The sequence below is a fragment of the Rhinolophus ferrumequinum genome, chromosome 10 (genome assembly GCF_004115265.2).
Source record: "Rhinolophus ferrumequinum isolate MPI-CBG mRhiFer1 chromosome 10, mRhiFer1_v1.p, whole genome shotgun sequence".
Classification (NCBI taxonomy): Eukaryota; Metazoa; Chordata; class Mammalia; order Chiroptera; family Rhinolophidae; genus Rhinolophus; species Rhinolophus ferrumequinum.
This window is the reverse complement of record NC_046293.1, coordinates 13,620,847-13,642,552: the sequence shown is the minus strand read 5'-3', so window position 1 is coordinate 13,642,552 and position 21,706 is coordinate 13,620,847. Positions and strand designations below refer to the sequence as shown.

General features: G+C 37.4%; 1 protein-coding gene across 1 annotated transcript in view; it reads right to left on the bottom strand.

Moving 5' to 3' along the window:
- The window catches only part of CRY1 (cryptochrome circadian regulator 1), a 43,750-nt gene extending 22,248 nt beyond the window's left edge, over nucleotides 1–21,502 (bottom strand). The window contains exon 1 of the mRNA XM_033118177.1: nucleotides 20,727–21,502. Within this exon, the coding sequence (XP_032974068.1) occupies nucleotides 20,727–20,884 (158 nt within the window). The 5' untranslated portion in view covers nucleotides 20,885–21,502. The remainder of the gene's footprint in view (nucleotides 1–20,726) is intronic.
- Nucleotides 21,503–21,706: the final 204 nt, after the last annotated feature.

Sequence of the window (21,706 nt, the reverse complement as noted above, 5' to 3'; positions counted from 1 at the left end):
CTGGGGAAGAGGAAGAAAGGGGGAAAAGAAAGAAAAAGCTGGATGGAGAACACACAGCGATGCTCTCCTTTGTTACAAGACATTTTGCACAATGACTTTTAAAACTATATAGATATATCATTTTGATAAAATTTACATTGACTGTACAGTTATATGTGCATAAAAAAATAATTAGAAGGATGCTTACACCAAGCTATTAACAATAGCTACCCTTGGAGAGTGAGAGTTTGGGGTGGAGGTGAAGAGAAAAACATACTTTTTTATTTTACTTCATAAAAGGGTTTAAAATTGATAATCAGCATACACTCCTTCAAAATGGAACAAAACTGAGAAATATTGTATCTACTGTAAACCTGGTTTAATACATAGTGAACATGTTTTGAAAGCAATAGAAATATTTCTATGGCATAATTTATCATTTCTTCGTATTCCATTGCACAGATATCCCATAATTTAATAGGTCTAGCAACAAGTTACTAACCTTTAATCAATCCTGAAAAGTTCTAATTTCTTTATTTGTAAAATTGGGATAGTAACAGGACTCATATCACACATAGTACTGTTTTGAGAGTTAAGTAACTTAATATATGTGAAGTTCTTAAAACAGTGTGCCATCCATAGTAACCATGATTATATTGTTATCTATTATTTTTTTGTCCCCTCCTTCCTACCACTTCTATTCTTGCTACAATAATTCTAGTGTTTATTATCTTTTGCTGGCATTATTTATTACAATGCCTTAAAACAGATCCGCCTACCAACAATCTCTCTCCACTCTAATCCATTTTATATGTACACAGCACCAAATCTTCCTGAGGCACACTTTCCTGTACAAAGGTCTTAAAAGACGCACTCCCTATTGAATAAAGAACAAATTCTTTTCCTTGGCCACTAACTTAGAGTTCCTGGCTCATTTCCTACCACTCCCCTTTCTTTCCTACTACTTCTCTTTTCCCCAGAACATTCAATCTCCTGGAATTTACTCCATGTTCTTTCCTCAGCCTGGAATACCTTTTCCCCAATTTCCTATCTCCTCAAGTTCATACCCTAGTAATCTTCAGTCTTCCAGCTGAAAGTAACTTCTCCATTCTCTAAATTGTCAAAGAATATATGTACCTCATCCTACAGAAACTTTCAGACTGTATCTTATAGCCATCATAACCTTCTCCTGATGGATTTCAAATAAAGTATCTGGATCTCATTCCTAACTACACACTTTCTTAACTTAGATTTTGGTTTCTACATTTGACAAACAAATATGTGCCTGATACAATTTGTTGAAAAGATTAGAAATAGGATAAAATGACCTATAGAGTTGTCTTGTGCAACTGTTGAAAGGATTATAAACAGCATAAATCACCTAGAAGAATCACTAGTACTCGATAGTCATTAAGCAGAAGTTGTAATGATTCTCCCTTGGCAATAATTTATATATTTTTAAAAAGTAACGTGTATTTCTACATGCAAATATCTGGGCATGACAACAGAAGACTATGAATTAGTTGGATGTCTACACCTATGTACAGAATCATTTTGAACTCCTAACCCCCTGAACGTGACTTCCCCTGAAGGTTCTATGAAAATTTTTCCCGGTGACAAGGCATGAACATGAATATATATGGCAAGATACAGTGAAATTAAGACTCTGAATCAACTTATCTCTAAGCATATAATTCTTCCTTGTTAATACCATAAAATAAAACCTCCAATATCCCAGGTTCAAAGTATGAACTTATTGACAGGTCAGATTTCTTTTTAGTGCTGAACAAATAATGCTACTTGAAAGGGTGCTATATAAAGTCTAACCTTTCATCCTTACCCTCAGCTGGGAAGTGAGTGAGTTCTGTCTGCGTGCAGATTCAGTTGAGTTCCAGAGAACACACCAGTTTCAATCTCTATACATTACAAGTGCAGGTCCTCAGAATAGGCATCCAATACTGAATGAAGAGATTTACTGTAATACTGTACATTTAAAGTACATAGAGTACACTTTTAACAGGAATTTATTTTCAGACCTCCAATTTGGCATATTTACTGTTCTCTTGAAACTATAATCATTTGAAGACTCAGTTAATAATGCATGAACTACGTGCAACAGATTGGTTTTTAAACAGGCCTAAGGGTAGTAAAACCCAGTACATCATCCCTTTGCATAACTGTATTGCCTACATAGAAGCACAGTTCTCATGTTATTTAATTACAATACTAATTGTACTACTCATAATCAATTACAGAGGTGTTAGGTGAGAAAATATATTGCTTCATTTTAAACCTTTTATGGTTTTTTTAACCTCTAGAGATCACTACCTATTGCTATTAGAAAAAAATACAGTCAGTGAGTTAAACTTCCTTATACCATTTCCAAAGGATGATTTCAACATGAATCAGCAGCAATTGTTTCTCAAAGTAGGTCACTGCTATAGCAACCAGTGGGCGGTTTGGTACACTCCCAGTCACAATGACCTACTTTCCAGCCTGTGCTAGAACAGCTTTATATAACTAGCATTTCTAGTTCTGTCTATAAAATAGTCTAAAAAAGGCAATGGTAGGATACAACATAATCCCACTGCGGCTGAAAACAAGGCATTATGAACTAATATGTATCATACCAGAATAAAGCCATCTGGTTCTGCACTTCAGTTTATAAAATATATCATATCATATGCTCAACAATGAAAACTACACTTAGAATATCTAAACCAAAACAATTCATTGCTGACTCTAGAGAACTGATTTAAAGAATATAAATGAAGATCATTAAAACCACATGCAAAATATCCTCCCCTATACTCTTCATGAAACAACAAGAGAGTAAAATTTTTAAAAATTAAAGTTCTGGATATATTAACTACAATAAAACAAAATGGAGAGTCTCAGTCATTAACTAAAGTCTATGGTGTTTATTAGAAATTTAAAATTATAAATAGCAGTTTGTCTCTATAAATTGCATAAAAGTTACATATGCTTTTTTCTGGTTTGTAACAAAATTTTAGTGCTTTTATCTAAATTAATTATTATTCAAATTGTCAGAATATTTATGATACACATTTTCCCTAAAGAGAATAGTTTAATGTTCAGTAAAGATTAAATATATATTTTAAAAGCAAATTTTGTATTTTGCCAGGCTCTAATGGTAATATATCAGTGGACCTATATATATATACCATGACACAATGTCCCTTTTTACAACAAATATTTTGCAATGTCCTCTTTTAAATTCTGAAATGCAATTCATAGATAACATAGCATATCTATATACAGAACTTTAAAGCACTATATAATACTCTAATATAATATATAGGAGAAACTAAAGGAAGTCATTTATTTTTAAAAAGTAACATTTATTTCTATATGTAAATATCTGGGCATGTCACAAGAGGACAATAAATACAGGGTGATTTTTAAATTCAATAGCTACAAAAACAGACCGAGAGAGTTGTATTATTGGTGACTCAAACATTCTGAGTGGTATTGACTTTGGTGACATTATTTTCTGTAATGTAGAGCAAGATTTAGTAAAGTTCTGGACAAAACAAAGTACAATGTTTTCTTGATTTACATAGGTGATAAATATATTTCAGGAAAACTCAGTATTATATTAAAATTGTGTAAGTAAAGTCCCAGTGTTTCCATATAAAAATGGATTTAAGCTCTAGAGTAGAAAAATATGAGTAAGTTTTTCACTTACATGAAATATCTGGTAGAATATTTGAAAGATATGTAGGACTCAGGACAACTATTTATTTTGAGAAACTGTACTAAGCATTGCAAGAAGTCTTCCATCCTTGGCCATCACTAATACCACGAGCACCCTCCAATCACTGTGGTGGACAAAAATGTCCCCACAAATTCCTAAAACATCTTTTAAGGATGCTGTTCATTATTGTTCATTAATCACATAATTTTACTTATTTGAGGAATACAAGATAAATGAGATTCTAATACTCAAGAAGCTTGAAATCTAGAAAAAAACTTGAAATGTACATGATGTACATGAATATACCTATTATAGCAAAATGTTACATATATTATCAGAAATACATATGGGTACCATGAATGTGCTTTGAAAAATCAGGAGGGAGAAATCACTTCTGGATTTTTTTCTTTTTTGAGATGGGGAGAAATTTAGGCAACAATTTCAAGGATGTGGTGATAGCAGAGAGAGGCCTTTGCAGTATTAACATGATTTCAATAGAGGGCCATAGAGATGGAGAATTATTGGCCACTTGGCTGTAACTCCCTTGAAGACTGGAACTAGCCCTTGTCTACCACTCACCAGTGCCTAGACAATGCCTGACATACGGGAGAAGTTCAAAAAATATTTACCTAACAACAAATCAAATACAAAATTAATGAAGGCAGATTAACAGGATTTTAAAGACTTGATTCAATAGTCAATGGAGTGTAAGCAAAAGAACATCTTCTGAATGTCTACTGTACTAGGTATTTTACATATATTATATTCTCAACAACTTTACAAGGTTATCTCACTTTAAAAATGATGAATCTGAAATTCATCAAGGACATTTTCTAAAGTAACTCAACTAAGCAATGAAGTGAAAATTTTAATTTGGATATGTCTGACTCCAAACCCATGTTCTTTGCACTATACAATGCTACTTTCCTACAAGAGATACAATAATCTAAAATGTTTTAAAAATTATTCTGACAGCTTTAAGGACATAAAGATGTCTAGAATACAGTTTTTGCCTTCCAGATGGAGGACAAGCATGTGTGTCAATTAAGACAGAATATATTAGGTTACACTGAGGTAACAAACAACCCCCAACCTCAGCATCTTAAAATAATTAAAGTTTATTTCTCACTCATGTTATTTATCTATTACAGATCAGTCAAGGCATTTCTGGTCACATTTAATTGGTTAAAGCAGGTCACATGGCCAAATCAGACTTGAAGAATCAAAAGGCATACACTTCCTGCAGGAAGTAACACTGAATAAAAGTGAACAGTAGTAACACCTACTATAATATTTCAACCAACACTGACATATACATACCATGTGGTGAATTTCTTTTTTTTTAAAGATTTTTATTAAAATATAGCTAATATACAGTAGTATATTAGTTTCAGGTGTACATCATAATTATCACAATATGATTGATCTTTCCCTCCTTTTAAAATTTTACAATTAGAGTTGACATTCAGTATTATTTTATATTAGTTTCAAGTATACAAGATAGTATTTAGACATTTACATAATTTAGAAAGTGATCCCTTGACTTGTACCATCTGGCAATATACATAGTTATTACCATATTATTGATTATATTCCCTATACTTTACATCCCCATGATTATTTTGTAACTACCAATTTGTATTTCTTAATCCCTTCACCTTTTTCACTCTGCCTCCAACTTCCCTCCCATCTATCCCCCAATAGATCTAGTACCCATCTGACACTATACCTAGTTATTACAATATTATTGGCTATATTCCTTATACTATACACTACATCCCCATGGCTACTCTGTAACCAATTTGTACTTTTTAATCCCTTCCCCTTTTCATCCACCCCCAAACCCTCTCCCATCTGGCAACCATCAAAATGTTCTCTGTATCTATGAGTCTGTTTCTGTTTTGTTTGTTTATTTTGTTCTTTAGAGTCCACTTATAAATGAAATCATATGACACTTCACTGTCTGACTACACTCAGCACAACACCCTCTAGGTCCATCCATGTTGTCGCAGATGGCAACATTTCCTTCTTTTTTATGGTGCAGTAATATTCCATTTTATATATTTCTGTGCTTGTTGCAATGTACTAGGTAGGGCTGGTATGTTTTCTGGTCTTAGTACAGTGGCCTTATGTGGTAGATGTGCTGTAGGTATCAGAGGCCCAGTCATTCTGGTCACTTGAGCCATACACTCCAGGTGTGTCCCTTGTGTGTGTTGTGTGTGTTCTCCTCTTGTATTTGAGCCTTGGTTGCTAACTGCACATCAATGGGAGGGATTGACCCTCAGGTTCACTCATTGTGAGGACTGGCCATGACTACAGTGGAAGAGTTGTGGTGCAGGGGCTGACCCTACAGAGCAGAATCTGCCTCAGCAGGACTCCAGTGCCTGCCTAATCCACCCCTTGGGTGTGTCGTTCTTGGAGGTGGCTGGGTGATACTCCAGCTCATTTCAAAGCTGGCCACTGGGGGTGCCAGCCCCAGGACCACCTTGGAGGGGACCCTCTGCAAGTCAAGTTCAACTGCAGCCCATGCCCCATCTGGGGCCACCCAGAAGGAGCCACGAAGAAATCCGCAGATGGCTGCTGCCCGTGCAGTGCTTGGTAGTGCCTCGAAGGGCCAAACTGTGAACCAAAGCCAGTTGCTGCTTAGTGCTGCACTTAGGGCTGTTCAGCCAGAGGTACAGGACACGCTCAAGCCAGATGCTGCCTGTCTGGGTTCTGCGAACTTTTGAGAGACCCTAGGAAAGTCTGCAGCATGAGCTAAGGCAGGCGGTTTATACGAAGCAGCCACTGGAAGCAGCTCGGATGTGCCCAAAAGTTGGGCAGGGCGTGGTCTCAGCTCACCGGTGTGGTGAAGGAACAGTGTTAGCCAGCTTGATGGAGACTCAGGTATGGCAGCCACCTGAGCCCGCATGCAGGGAAGGGAGAGGGATAAAACAAAACAAAAAAAACCAATGGGTCCGCCAGCTCCTCCCTCCAGGAGAAAGCTGCCTCTCCAGCCCCCATCCCAAGCCAGACAACTCAGTTCCCCACGATATATCCCTGCCACCTTTCCAGCTGCTGTCCCAGCACTGGAGCTCAGAGCCAGTGATTCCATCGGTAAGTCCTTGCATGATCCCTTTAAGAGGAAGGGCTGGGACATGATCCCTTTAAGAGGAAGGGCTGGGACTCTAGCCACCTTCCAACTCACTCAGTCACAATCTGCTGGTTTTCACAACCAGAAATTATGGGGGCTTCTCTCCTGGCACCGGATCCCTGGGCTGTGGTGGGGCTGGGACTATGAAGTTAGGCACAAAGATGGCAAGAAGAGATGGCAAGAAGAGGTTGGGAAGAAGGAAGTAGGAAAGTACATGGCACAATAAAGAAAGAGAGAGACAAAGTCAGGAAGACAGGTTGGCACAAAGGATAGACCTTTATAAGACAGACTTTTGGAAGGAAGGCATGTATGAAACATCCAGTCTTTGGAAGGACTAACTAACCAATCTTAGAAAGGACAGAGAGGTGTCTGGGTGTCAATAAGGAATGAAGAATGGAGAAAGAATGAAAGAAAGGAAGGGTGGAATGGTAAGGAAAGAAAGGGGAAGACAGACACTTGGATAAGGACGGCCAACAAGAGGTTGACGTGAGGGCTCTAAAGAAAAAGAGCCAAATGGAAAATTGAAAGAAATCTAATTAAGATGGCCACCAATATCATGTAGTGTCCAATGACTGAGAGAGAGAAACAGTTCTTAAATTCCAAATAAGAGGGTCTGGACCTGTCATGCACTGCAAACAAATTCCAATTGCACGTGTCTGCACATCTGAAAATAAGAAATGTTCCTCGACCATATAGATGTATGGAAAAAAACAACAGAAGTGTGCTTAATGAACTAATTATGAGAACTACATCATCTTATTTAGGTAAAAAGTCACATTTAGGCTTACATTGACTTCTACTACCTTTATGGTCCACTGGTGGTATGGTCCATACTACTTTTATGATTTTTTTTATAGTAAATAACTAGTGACTAATAAAATGTAGAAAAACATATCTGAAGCATTTTCATTCATTCTTTAAAACAGCATTTGGGTATTTCCTTGAGATACAAAAATAAATACAGAATTCTCATCCTTAAGGCCTCTCAAATTTAATAAAAATAAGGTATAAAAACTATTATATTACTTTTTAAACTATATTATTGAAGTTCATGGCACTAAGGAAACAGATGAATCAAATCTGTCAGAGAGGGCCATAAGATTTCACAAAGATGAAGGTTCATATGGGTCTTTTCCTATCATAGCATTTCACTTTGATAGCAATGAAAGATGATATTTAACAGAAATATCAGATAATCTTCTGGAACTGAATTACACTAATACAAGTATATGGAACTTATGCCACCCTCATTTCAAAAATCACAGAGAAGTATTTTTAATCTAGATCTCTTACTAATCTTGGTCTATTTTTAGACAGCACTGCATTGTGACCTCAAAAGGGCAGACAAAATCAGATAAGACATCTATTTGGGGGCTTTAGTAGGCTTACATGGAATTAAATAAAATCTGTTAAACATTTATTAATGGCAAATGTCTTAGAGAGGTATATATAATGGTTTTCTGTAGTCAGATAGTCTAAAAGATATTTCTTTTCTAAAAAATATTTATTAAAAATGCCAAAAATTATACTGATTTTTTCTGATCTATGACCTAAATTACACACAATTATCTCAAGTTTGCCAGTTTTTTCTAATAGTCACCAAATAAGAACGCCAGAGAGAGAGAGAAAAGAAATCAAGGTCATAGAGGGTGAACTACGGTATTATAATGTAATTAGATTATTCATGAAATCATGTTTTGTTTCTGATTCATTACACATATTTGTGAGTTGTGTCCATGTCATTGTGGATAGCTGAAGTTAGTTCCTTTTTTATGGTATTCTGCAATTTATTTATCCATTTTACTGTTAATGGACATTTGAGTTGTTTCTCATTTGGGGCTACTACAAATAATGTTGCTATGAATATAATGTGCACTCGTCTACGCATGTTCACGAATTTCTGTTGAGTACGTATATATTGATGAAGAAAAGGCTGGGTTTTGGTAATGTAAACACTCAACACAGTTTCCCTAAGTGCTAACTGTTCATACTCCTAATAGCAGTACATGAAAGTTCCAGCTGTTCCACATCTTCATCAGTACTTTGTACTGCCAGATCTTTTCATTTTAGTCAATTAATCCAGCAAGTATGTAGTAGTGTTTCACTGTGATTTTAACTTATATTTTCTAAATGTTTAAGGTGGCTGGGAAACTTTTAATGTGTGTTTAAGCTATTTGGATATCCTCTTTTGAAATAGTCATTTTACATGACTATTCAAATTCTTGCCCGTTTTTCTATTGAGTTATCTATATTTTTCTTACTTTTAGTTCTTCAGACATTTTTGATACAACTCCTTGTCAGTTAGATGTGCTTCAAATATCTCCTCCCACTGGCTTCTCATTGGCTTGCCTTTTTACTATCTTACTGCCATTTTTGATAAACAGAAATTCTTAATTTTAATAAAATTAATCAATTTTTTCTTCATAGTTGATGCCTGTGTGTGTGTGTGTGTGTGCACGCGCACAGGCACACATGTGCAATAGCACACATCCTGTTTAAAAAATCTTTGCCTCCTCTAAACTTATAGAGATTCTTTCCTAGATTTTATTCTTTAAAAGCATTATTGATTTACTTTTCACATTTGGATCTACAATTGATTTTTGTGTTATTGTGCAAGGTAGTATCCAGATTTGTTTTCCTTCCACATGGATACCAAGTTACTCCTATTTTATGGGGAAGAATTTTTGATAATCAGAGGATCTGGGTTAGAGTTCCAACTCTTTAAAATAATATGCAAACCATTGATCTTTCTGAGTTTCCTGATCCAACTCAAATACATACTTAGAATCACTGGATTAGGTGCCCTCCAAGTGTTCACAATATAGCAGGAGAAATAGTTATATAAGCACCATAATATGTTTTAAAAAGTATTGTACAATACTTAGTGAAGCTTTCGTAGGGAAGACTGAAAAATCTGAACTTACTTGACAAGACTGAAAATCGTAGAAAGACCAAAACTTGCAAAGTAGAATTACAAAATACCTGTCACACAGTAAATATAAATGATAATTGGTAAATGCTAAGTAAAAAGATTTACAAAGTACCTCTTATTACATTGTAGGCATAAATAATAATTGGTACATAATGTGTTGGCAAAAAAGCAATATAGTACAGGATTTGAAAAAGATAAAGTCCTTCCTACCCTATTATGAATGAATCCAGTGAGAAATAAAACAAAGATAGGGGTTGGGGGATAAAAGAATGTTTTTCTCTCTCTCTCTCTCTAAGGGGGTTTTTCAGAAGTCCAAATTTCAAAAGTGAAAAGAATGGCACACAATCTTAAGTAAAATTGCAAAAACAAAAACCTTTAAGAAAAGTGTCTGGAATATTCCAGTTGAAATTTCTCTTTTTTAAACGCTAAAGATGACAACATTACCCTTTAAAAAAATCATGCTCATGGCCAAAAAATGAACAGAATTCAACTCTATCCTCAGGATAATAATATTGATATACGACAGAAAAAAATGTATAATGTCTTATTCCATTAGCCCCTGGTAAACTCATACACACAATACACCCCAACAACAAACTTTAAATAGGAGTATTAAAACTAACGCAAGAATAGAAGTCCGAGAGATAAATCTTGGCAAGAATAACGGAACACCAAAGACATGATGCATGAGTTCAGACTGAGAAGAGTCTGAGGACTGGAGATGAGAAAATAAGTCTGATTTTTTTAAAGGTATATTTGTGTAGAGGACATTCCAAAAGTATAAGCTAGTAGGTTTGATTATTCACCCCTGAAAAATAATAGAAAGGGTTACTAAACAAAGTTTAGAAATGCTTAGAAAACACAGCTTGTTCTAAAAACAAAAACAGAATCACTGACAAATTCATGTCAAGATAATCATTTTGTGACAGGATGATTAGAATGACAGATATATGACAAAGTTAATGATGCTTTTGTGGAATACAAAATGTATTCAAAAATACGTTAGAAGAAAATGTCCCTAGACTAGGGAACTGTCAAATGTGAATGAACCATATCTCGCTACTGAAGATTAAAACTTCCAATCAGGTTAAAAATATTCAGCTACATACTGTTTATAAGAAACATACAAAAAATAAAAGCAAAGATACAGCAGACAAATCAAAACAAAGAGAAAGTAGGAATAGCAACATTAACATCATTCAAAGGAAAAATGTTCAATAAAAGAAAGAAGGAATAGTCTACAACAGGGGTCTGCAAACTATGGCCCATGGGACAAATCTGACACATGGCCTGTTTTTGTATAGCCCACAAGCTAAGAATGGCTTTTAAATTTTAAAAGGGTTGTTTAAAAGAAGAAGAACATAACAGATTTAAAGTGTGGCTCACAAAGCCTAAAACATTTAGTATCTAGTGCTTTAAATTGCTAACCCCAGGTAGCATAATTCACTTATATATAGGCAGACTTCATATATTTAAAAAAAAACGTATTTTTATCACATATACTGATTTGTTTTCCCGTAGCAGGCTGTCTTCAGCCTTTACGCTGATATCAGCATGTACAACTTTTGTGATTATCTAATTGAATTTACCATTCTTTATATTTTGGTTCCTGGATTGTATGTTAGAAACACATACCTTACATTTCAATGGTATTTTAAAAAATTCCTCCCAAGTTTTCTTTTATAATTTTTATAGTTTTGTTTATTACATTTTAAATTATTGAGATACCTCAAATTTGCTGTAGTGTTCCTGAGGCCTTTTAGGAGAAAAGGAGAATTTATACAGCAGGACACTAGACGGCCGACTAATGGGGGAAGAGAGGCGTTAAAAAAATTTATGGAAAAGAAGCAGGAAGATGAGCAGAAGTCTGTAACTAGGCTGAAACCTTGAAACTGACCGAATGATAATTAGTATCATAGGTTTGCTGCCTTTTCTCACTTGGAAAGCTTTGTTGAGTCTTGAAAGAATGTTCTCAACTGAGGAAGTCTCATGAGTCATGAAGCAGTAACTTCTAAACTATTCCACATCTCCCTTATCTATTATTTGAGAACAAGAGTTTAGGCGGAGAATAAGATCCAAACATCAATCTCTGTATCTGAATTTAAGTTATCACTGAGTGCTATCGCTGTGTTGCTATTATAAATAGGATTTTTCTTATTATGGTACTTTCTGATTTTTTATATATTAATATATAGCAGGGGGTCAGCAAACGATGGACCATGGGCAAATCCAGCCTACTGTCTCCTTTGTAAGTAAAGTTTTATTGGAACACAGACATGTTCATTTGTTTACATATTGTCCGTGGCTGATTTCATGCTACAAGAGGTGAACTGGGTAGCTGTGACCAAGATTGTATGGCCCATAAAATCTAAAATATTTATCATCTGGCCCTTTATATGAAAAGTTTGCCAATCTCTGATATACAGGAAAGCTATTTGCAATGTTGTGGAGTAACATAATTACAGAATATTAACCATTTTAAAGTGCACAGTTCAGTGGCATTTACTACACAATTCATAATGTTGCGTAATCATTACCTCTCTCTAGTTCCAAAACATTTCATCACCCCAATTGGAAACCCTCTACCCATTAAGCAATCACTCTCCATTTCTCCATCCCTCTACCCCTAGCTACCACTAATTTGCTTTCTGTCTCTATGGATTTACCTATTCTGGATATTGCATATAAATAGAATCATGTAATATGTGATCTTTTGCGCCTGACTCTTTCACTTAGGATAAAGTTTGGGACACTCATCCATGTTGTAGTATCTCATTCCTTTTTATGGCTGAGTAATATTTCATTATATGGCTATATTATATTTTGTTACCATTCATCAGTTGATAAACATTTGAATTGTTACCACCTTCTAGTAACTGTGAATAGAGAGCTGCTATGGACATTCACGCACAAATTTTTATTTCAATGCCTGTGCTCAATCTTTTTGGAATTCTTAAAGTAGAATTGCTGGGTTATATGGTAATTGTTTAACTTTTTATGGAACTACCAAACTGTTTTCCACAGTGGCTGCACCATTTTCCACTCCTATCAGCAATGTGTGAGGGTTCAGATTTCTCCACAGCCTCACCAACACTTATTTTCCTTTAAAAAAATTTTTATTATAGCCATCCTAGTGGGTGTGAAGTGGCATTACACTGTGGGTTTGCTTTGCATTTCCCTAATGACTAATGATTTTGAGTGTCTTTTTATGTGCTTGTTGGTCATTGCATGTATCTTTAATATATATTTATTTTAAAACTCATGTACTGCTAATGGGAATATAGGCTGGATCCACTCCTGTATGGACAGAAATCTGGCATTTCTTTGTCAAATGGAATAGGGCTATTTTATGACCCAGCAATTCTAGTCATTTGTTTTTTATGTTCCAAAGAAATCATTACATAGAATTATGTACAAGGATATCACTACAACTAATTTGCATGTCAGGAAACAGCCAGTATCTCACTCCCTCATTCCTCCCTCTCCAGTCTACCCCTTCCACACATCCACCACCTGTTTTTGTTTTACAACCATGTAAAAAGGAATAAAAGTTAAGTTGTAGAAAACTGATAACAGAACAAATATTTCCTGCTTATACCAGTGCAAATTATTCCTGCTCATGGCATGCAAGTGAATGTTTAGAGTGGGCAACTCACTATAAATATTTGTAAGTCACCCTTTCTTCTCCCCCAGGGTTGTCTCTTCTCGGAGTTCCCATGATTATCTTTGCATATTCACATTCTACATTCTAATTTTTAGTTCTTTAGTGGTGTGAAAGTTTCCTTATCGGAAGGAACCACGACCTTCACCTTTGTATTCCCAAAGTCTTGCAAAGTGCCTGGCAGGTAACTGACTCTTAATATTTCCTGAATGAATAAAATGATGGAGGAGTGACTTATCCAAGGTCAGTCTTACTTAGTAGGAAAGGGATTCGAATCTAGGTTTTAGGACAGCCAAATGTTCTCAACTTCAGTCTATCATTCAGAGAACTCCACATTCGGACCTCACCTTATCTATATACTTGTATTTTATTTTCTATCTGTCATCCTATCTTGACTGTAAGTCTGGTGATTTTATTGTCCTGACTGTAAGTCTGGTGATCTGCCCCAAATTAACTTTTCCTCAGCTTGTCCAGAACCTGTGCATCCCAGCTTATATCCTACCTCTTTCACAAAAACCCCCTTCATCAATCCCTCAATCACTGCTCTTCTCCCCACAACACACACACACTTTCAGTAACACCCATACAATCTGATTTCTGTCCTTCCAACTACATTAAAGCTGCTCTCTCGAAGTTTACCACAGGCTTTTGTAACAGTTAAAGTATAATTTTCAAAATGATAAAATCATGACTCATACAAATATGAAATGAATATATGGCAAAGATTTTATTTAACTCATTAATGAATGAAGAAACCAGTAAGATGTTAAAACTGGTTCAAATGAGAATCTGACTTACAGATATTTATAGTGCCCACTCTAAAAATTCACTTGCAGGACATGAACAAGAATAATTTGCACTGGTATGGGCAGGAAACATCTGTTCTGTTATCAGTTTTCTACAACTTAACTTTTACTCCTTTTTACATAGTTGTAAAACAAAAACAGTAGATGAGGGTAAAAAGGATCAAATATATGGTAACAGAAGGAGAACTGACTCTGGGTGGTGAACACACAATGTGATGTCAGATGATTTATTACAAAACTGTACACCTGAAACCTATGTAACTTCACTAACAATTGTCACCCCAATAAACTTTAATTAAAAAAAAAACACAAAAAACAAAGGTGCATAACCCTAAATCAGAATAATATAATTCCTGGAGAGCCCTCTAGGTCCTGGAGGGTCCAACACCCAGCATTCAAGATACACAGTAATTTCTTGTGCCCGTTTCCAAGTCTCTTGACAGTTTTTTCTCAAAACTCATCCTAACCTGCCTTCTTTAGCACAATTGAGAATTCTTGCCACCATTGGTTTCCATGATACAGCATTCTCCTGGCTCTTCTTCCTCTCTGACTGATTCAAATGGGCAGGGAATCTATATATAGTGGATATGTAAATGGGATCAGGAGAGAGACAGGGAATGAAGATACTGATTTGTGAATTCTGGGCATATAGATGGTAACTGACTTTACAAAGACAGATGAGATTGCCTAGGAATGATGTAAAATGAGCGTGGGGACTGGTACCTCAAAAAATTAAATAAAAAAACCACCTTATGACCCAGCAATTCCACTCCTGGATATTTATTCGAAGAAATCCAAAACACTAATTCGAAAAGATACATACACCTCTATGTTCATTGCAGCATTATTTACAATGGTCAAGACATAGAAGCAACTTAAGTGTCCATCAATAAACGACTGGATAAAGAAGATGTAGTACATCTGTACAATGGAATACTACGCAGCCATAAAAAAACAACTACATCTTACCATTTGCAACATGGATGGACCTAGAGGGTAGTATGCTAAATGAAAAAGTCAGACAGAGAAAGACAAATACCATAGGATTTCACTTACATGTGGAATCTAAAGAACAAAATAAACGAACAAACAAATCAGAAATAGACTCACTGAAACAAAGAAATGAGGATTGTGAGATAGGAGAGAGCCTGGGGGGCTGAATGTAAAAGGTAAAGGGATTAAGAAGTACAAATTAGTTACAAAACAGTCATGAGGATGTGAAGTACAGCATAGGGAATATAGTTAATAATATTGTAAAAACTGTGTATGATGCCAGGTGGGTACTAAATTGGGGATCACTCATTAATTACATCAATGTCCAACCACTATGCTGTACACCTGAAACTAACATAAAATAATATTGAATGTCAACTATAATTGAAAAAAAAATTTTTTAAAGAAAGAAAAGGAAGGTATGGTCAAATGTGTCAAACATAATAAAAAGTCAAGGAATGAAAAGTTTTAAAGTATCCTTTGGATGAAAACAGTTTTTGGTGGGGGGTGGAATCAATACTAGTTTGAAGTGAGTTCAAGGCTGAATAGAAGATAATGAAATGAAGTTAGCCAGTATTAGACACTTTGTTCATGAAGTTTTAGAGGAACTAAGAAACAGTTGCAAGAGAGGAACATAGTCAAAGGTAGGTTTTCTCCCTCTGTTGTTTTCGTTTGTTTGTTTTTATAGAGCTTGGACTTACATAGGTTTAAATGTTGATTGGAGGAACCTAAAAAGAGGTTAAAGAAAACGTGAAAGAAAATAATCAAAATCAGTTTTGGGCAGCCAGTTGGCTCACTTGGTTAGTGTGTAGTGCTCAGAACACCAAGGTCACTGGTTCAATTCCCACATGGGCCAGTGAGCTGCACCCTGCACAACAAGATTGAAAACAACGACTTGTCCTGGAACTGAGCTGCACCCTCCACAACTAGATTGAAAATGACTTGACTTGGAGCTGATGGGCCCTGGAAAAACACACTGTTCCCCAATATTCCCCAATAAAAAAATTGTTTAAAAAAATCAGCTTCACAATATATACATATCATCATATCAAAACATCATGTTGTACACTTTGAATACTGTATATACAATTTTTATTTGTCAATTACACCTCAACAAAGGAACAAATATAAGCAAAGTTTTAAAAATGGGGTATAAAGAGTTTGGTTTTGAAAAGAGGAAGCAGTATCTCTTCCTCAGAAATCATGCAGTAGAAGAAAAGAATGGGGTAAGTATGTAGGTACAATTATAGACTTGGTTACTGAAAATCAAGAGACTCTACATGTGATAGTATCAAATGTGTAATAAATATGTAGAACTTAAATATTAAAAATAATCTGTCCATTGAAAATTATTTTTCAGAATTATAAGTTTAAGATATACGTTAATATCTAAGTTAAATGAAGAAACTACCCCTTTCCTAAACCCTAGACTTACAAAAAAAATTTGAAAGATATTTATCAAATGCCTTCTTTGTACAAGACAGGGTGCCAGACACCGAGGATACAAAGAGGGCTCTTCGCCCAGATATCTACATAGCTTGTTTCCTCCCTTCCTTTAGGTCTCTGTTCTCACATTCTGCTTTATTTCTCTCCATCACACTTACCACCAGCTGACGTTACCATATTTGTTTTACTGTCTATTTCTCCTCCTAGACTAGAAGCTCTCAAGGGCAGGAACTTTTTCTATTGTATTCATTGTTGTATCCCCAGTACCAAAAATAGTGCCTGCCATGAACAGGAACACAAAATAAGTTTTTGATTTACTGAAATGGTTGGTACCTTTTCTTCAGGAAGAAGAGGTATAATCTGTTAAATGAGGAGAAAGGAATATATGAGGACTATATCAATATTTACAAATGAAAGAATACTAAGGGCAATGTGAGAAGCAGTATCAAAAATGATGATGTAAGTGTTCACAACACAAGATTTAATCATCCCAGACAAGGTGATAAAGAAAGGCATTATGGACAAGGTGGCATTTGGACTGGACCAAGGGGTGAGTAGATTTTTTTTTTTTATAATAGTTCTCAGTATATTCACAGAGTTGTGCAACCATCCCCTGCTAGAACATTTTTATCACCTCAAATAGAAACCACTTAGCTACCACCTTCCAACTCCCCCAACCTCTCCAACTCTAAACCATTAATTTCCTTTCTGTCTCTACATATTTGCCCATTTTAGACATTTCATATAAATAGAATCAAATAATATGTGGGGTTTATTACTACTGGCTTCTTCACTTAGCATAATGTTTTCAAGGTTCATCCATGTTGTAGCCTGTATCAGTGCTTCATTCCTTTTTATAATTGAATAATAATCCATTGCATGGATAAACCACATTTTGTTTAGCCATTCATCAGTTGATGGGCATTTGGGTTGTTTCCACCTTTTGGCTATTAAGACTAATAATAAATATGAACATTTGTACATGTTTTGTGTGGAATAATTTTAATAAAAGTGAAGAAAGGAATTGAAATATTTTAAATCATTCAATCCCAAAGATGACAAATTCAAGATAAAATTTTCACTGGCCTGAGCTCAAACTCTATCCCTGCCTTTTTATCTAGTTTTCAGTAGAGGAAAACAGTCTGTCTCTATTCATTATTTACATCTTTTTCCCATCTTTTAGAAAGGGCAATATTTAGTAGTTAAAAAAATCTTTTTAAAAGGGAAAACATAGAACTATTCTTATTGTGCATACCAGTTTTATTTCGCTCATTATTTGACAATGTAAGTTGCTGGGTGTACAAAGTTAAATAATATATAACCCCTATCCGACAGAAGCTTACAGTCTAGACTGTATAAACTTACAAACTGCTCTAGAAGAAACTTACTGCAGACATTTAATTAGATAATCTTTACCTTCAGCTCCCAATTTAATAACAAATGAAAAAGAAGCACTTACTGCTACCACTCACATTTTAGGAATTTTATAGTTGTTGATTAATTTAATCCTCTTAACAACTTATGAAAAGGGGATTTACTATACTACTATAAGATATTATTAATACATTAAAATATATATTACATTTACCATCTTTTTCCAGAATCAATGTTAATGACACTAATTCTGCTAATGAAAGAGTGTTACAGACAGTTGCTGTATCATTCCCATCAACATATAAACATATTGCAATTTCTCCAATCTTAAAAATTCCTCTCTTGACTTCACATCCCACTCCAGGAACCACACCATTTCTCTGATCCACTTACAGCAAAACCCCTAAAAGAACTTTTTATCAGTAGTCTCCCAACCTTTCTCCTGTCAGCTTCTCTTGAGCTATCCAAAAAGGCTTTTGCCTCTGACACTACTGAAACCACTCTATCAAGATTATGAATAACCTCAAAGTGCTAAATACAATTTTTAACTTTTAGTCTTCATCTCACTTGACCTATCAGCAGCACCTGATGTCCGTAAAACATTTTTGAAATACTTTCCTTACTTGGTCTATAAGACACTACACTCTTCTGGGTTTTCTTCTTACCTTACTAGATGTTCTTTTCAATCTCCTATGCTGGTTCTTCCATAGCTCCACAATTTCTACACACTAGAGCACCCAAGGCTCAGTCCTTGCACCTCCTCTCTTTTCTATCTACACAAACTTTCTTAATGTTCTCATATAGTTTCATGACTCCTCTAGAATGTAGCTTCAACAGGTAGGGGTTTTTGTTTTGTTTTGTTTTTTAGCTATTTTGTTTATGCTGAATCCCCTGCACCTAAAACAGTGCCTGCCATGCATTGGGTGTATGACAAATATATGGATGAATAGCTTTAAATATTATCTACAAATTGATGACTCACCGATTTATACCTCCTGCCTGGATCTCTGCCCTGAACTCCAACAACCGATTTGCTATCTCCACTAGGATGTGTAATAAACATCTCAAACTTAACCAAGTTCAAAAGAGAACTCCACTACCCTCCCCCAATGATTTCTCTGACTGACGTCACGTTCTTAGCAAAGTGCAGCTCCATCCTTCTAGTTCCTTAAGCCAAAAATTCTGAAATCATTCCTAATTCCTCTCTTTCTCTCACACCACATGTCCAATCTGCCAACAAATACTGTGGATTCTGTCTTCAAAATATATTCAGCACTTTTTGGCTACTTCTCACTAAGTCCACCACCAACCATCACTATGTCCAAGCCATTACTACTTCCCACCTGGGTGAATGCCACAGCCTCCTAACTGGTCTTCCTGCCTCTTATCCTCCTGCACCCCTCCAATTCAGTCTGTTCTCACAGCCAGAGAAATTTTTTTCAAACTTAAGTCAGAGCATGTCACATCTCTGCTCATAATCCTGCAATTATTCCCACTTTGCTCTGAGTACAAGCCCAAATCTTAATAATTGCCTAGAATGCTCTACTCAATCTAGCCCTATTTCATCTCTGACCTCATCTACTTCTTTTCCTCCACTTCTGCTCCTCATATTCGTTTCTCCTGCTGTTTCTTCCAAAGGTGAAGCACATTTCCACCTCAGGGCCCTTTCTCTTATGCTCCTGCTGCCTGGAATGCTTTTCCCCTAGACATCCACAATCCGTATTTGCTTCATCACCTTGTTCAACTGCCACTTCTCTCTGAGTTTTTCCCAATCACCACACTTAAAATTACAACTCTAATCCCAACTCCTTGTATTCTTCCCCTTTCTGTTTCGTATTTCTTCATCCCCCTTCTGCTTCGTATTTCTCCATAGCATTTATCACCACCAAATACTGCATATCTTACTTTCTAGGACACCTGCTTACAAAGGACACGAATCGTAGTCGGTTTTATTCACTGCTAGTATATCCCCTGGAGTTTAAAGCAACGCCTGGTATGCAGTAGAATGCTATCATTTCCACCAGGGGGCCTAACAATCAACTAGCCTGGTATTTCAGGAAAAAAACATCAAGCTTCTCTACTATTTCTTCCACTACTCTGATCCCTAGAAGGATTATACTTTGCCTAGAAAGAAAAACGGTGCTTTGTCCAGTCAACCACAAGGAGGAGTTGAGAGGCAGAGCTGAGCAAAGAGAAACCAGATGTTTCCCTTGCTTTTCCTCCCGCAACCTCAAGGTGGAAGAAAACGGGATTGGGAGGCGACGGTACTGAATGAATGATGTTCTCCATACTACGATTTACCGAGACCCACACACACATACACATTAAAAAACACAATCCTTTCCGATGCCACAAGGAGGCCAAAGAAATCAACCCACGGGCCCCTGAAAAAGAGGAGGGTGTTTCTTTAACTCCACCGCGAAGAACTCCCCACAAATCCGGGAAGAGAGTTCCCATTAACGCAGACACGACATTCACGGCGGAGGCCAAGGCGTTCCCGGTGGCCAGCACTCCCTCGCCAGCGAACTATTAAACCCATTCTATTTCATACTTAAAGCGTCTACAACGTTGAAAACGGCACAAGCAAGGCGGTCCCAGGTTTAAGTTCTCCGACTGGGCCGATCGCGTGTCAAGTCCCGATTCCTGAAACACCGAAATCAATTTCCCCCGGGATTCTGACTCACCGCCACCTGTTGATGCCCACATTGGAGGAGCCGGCGAACCAGGGGTCGAGGATGTAGACGCAGCGGATGGTGTCGGCACCCTGAATGCACTCCTTCAGGGCGGGGTTGTCGTGAAGCCGGAGCCCCTTTCGGAACCAGTGCACGGCGTTCACCCCCATCCCGGCGGCGCGGCGGGCGGCGGGTCCCCGCCGAGTTCCTCCACGGAGAGAATCAAGGAACGAGGGTCCGGCTCATACCCGACACCTCGGCTTCCAGGAGAATCGCCGCACCCAAGGAGTAAGAACAGGGCGGCCGACGGGGGGAGAGGAAAAAAATGAGTCCGGGGAAGGGACCAGAGAGTGAGAGGGCGCTGGAGGCGCAGCTGGAAGATGAATGGAGGTTAGGTTGCCCAGTCAGCGGAGTCCGGGTGTGACGCCCTTTAGGAGCCGGCGCCCGTCGCAACGGCCTGGACGAGTCGCATAACTTCCAGGGCCTCGGACCCCCAGAGGGTGAGCAAGTTCCAAGGGCTCAAGCCTCCTCCACAACCCGAGCCGGCACCCGCAGCCCCGGGAGGTTCGTCACGGAAACCTCACCTCCCCGAGGCGGCTCCTGAGAAGAAAGCGGCCCGCCCGAGGCAAGCCACCGAGAGGGATGAGCGAAGACTCAGCCCCCGTGGGCCACGCTGCCTCTCCGCCCAGAGACGCGAGTGAGGACGGAGCGCGAAGCACGGAGGCGGTGGTCCAGGCCGCTGGACGGTTGCCCGCCGGTGACGGGTCCCGAGGCGGCCCGGGTGACTCCGCCGACACCACCGCGTCAGAGGCCCCGGCCCCGCCCCCGGCTCCTCATTGGAGGGCGCGCTGGCCACGTGACCACCGGCACATCACGTTTCTGAAATGTGTTTACTACAGCGGCTCTGACTAAGGAATGTGCTCGCGCTTCAGTTGCTTCTAGGGGCCGACAGCCTTTGGGTCTCAAAACCGTCGATCCTCGCCCAGCCACTG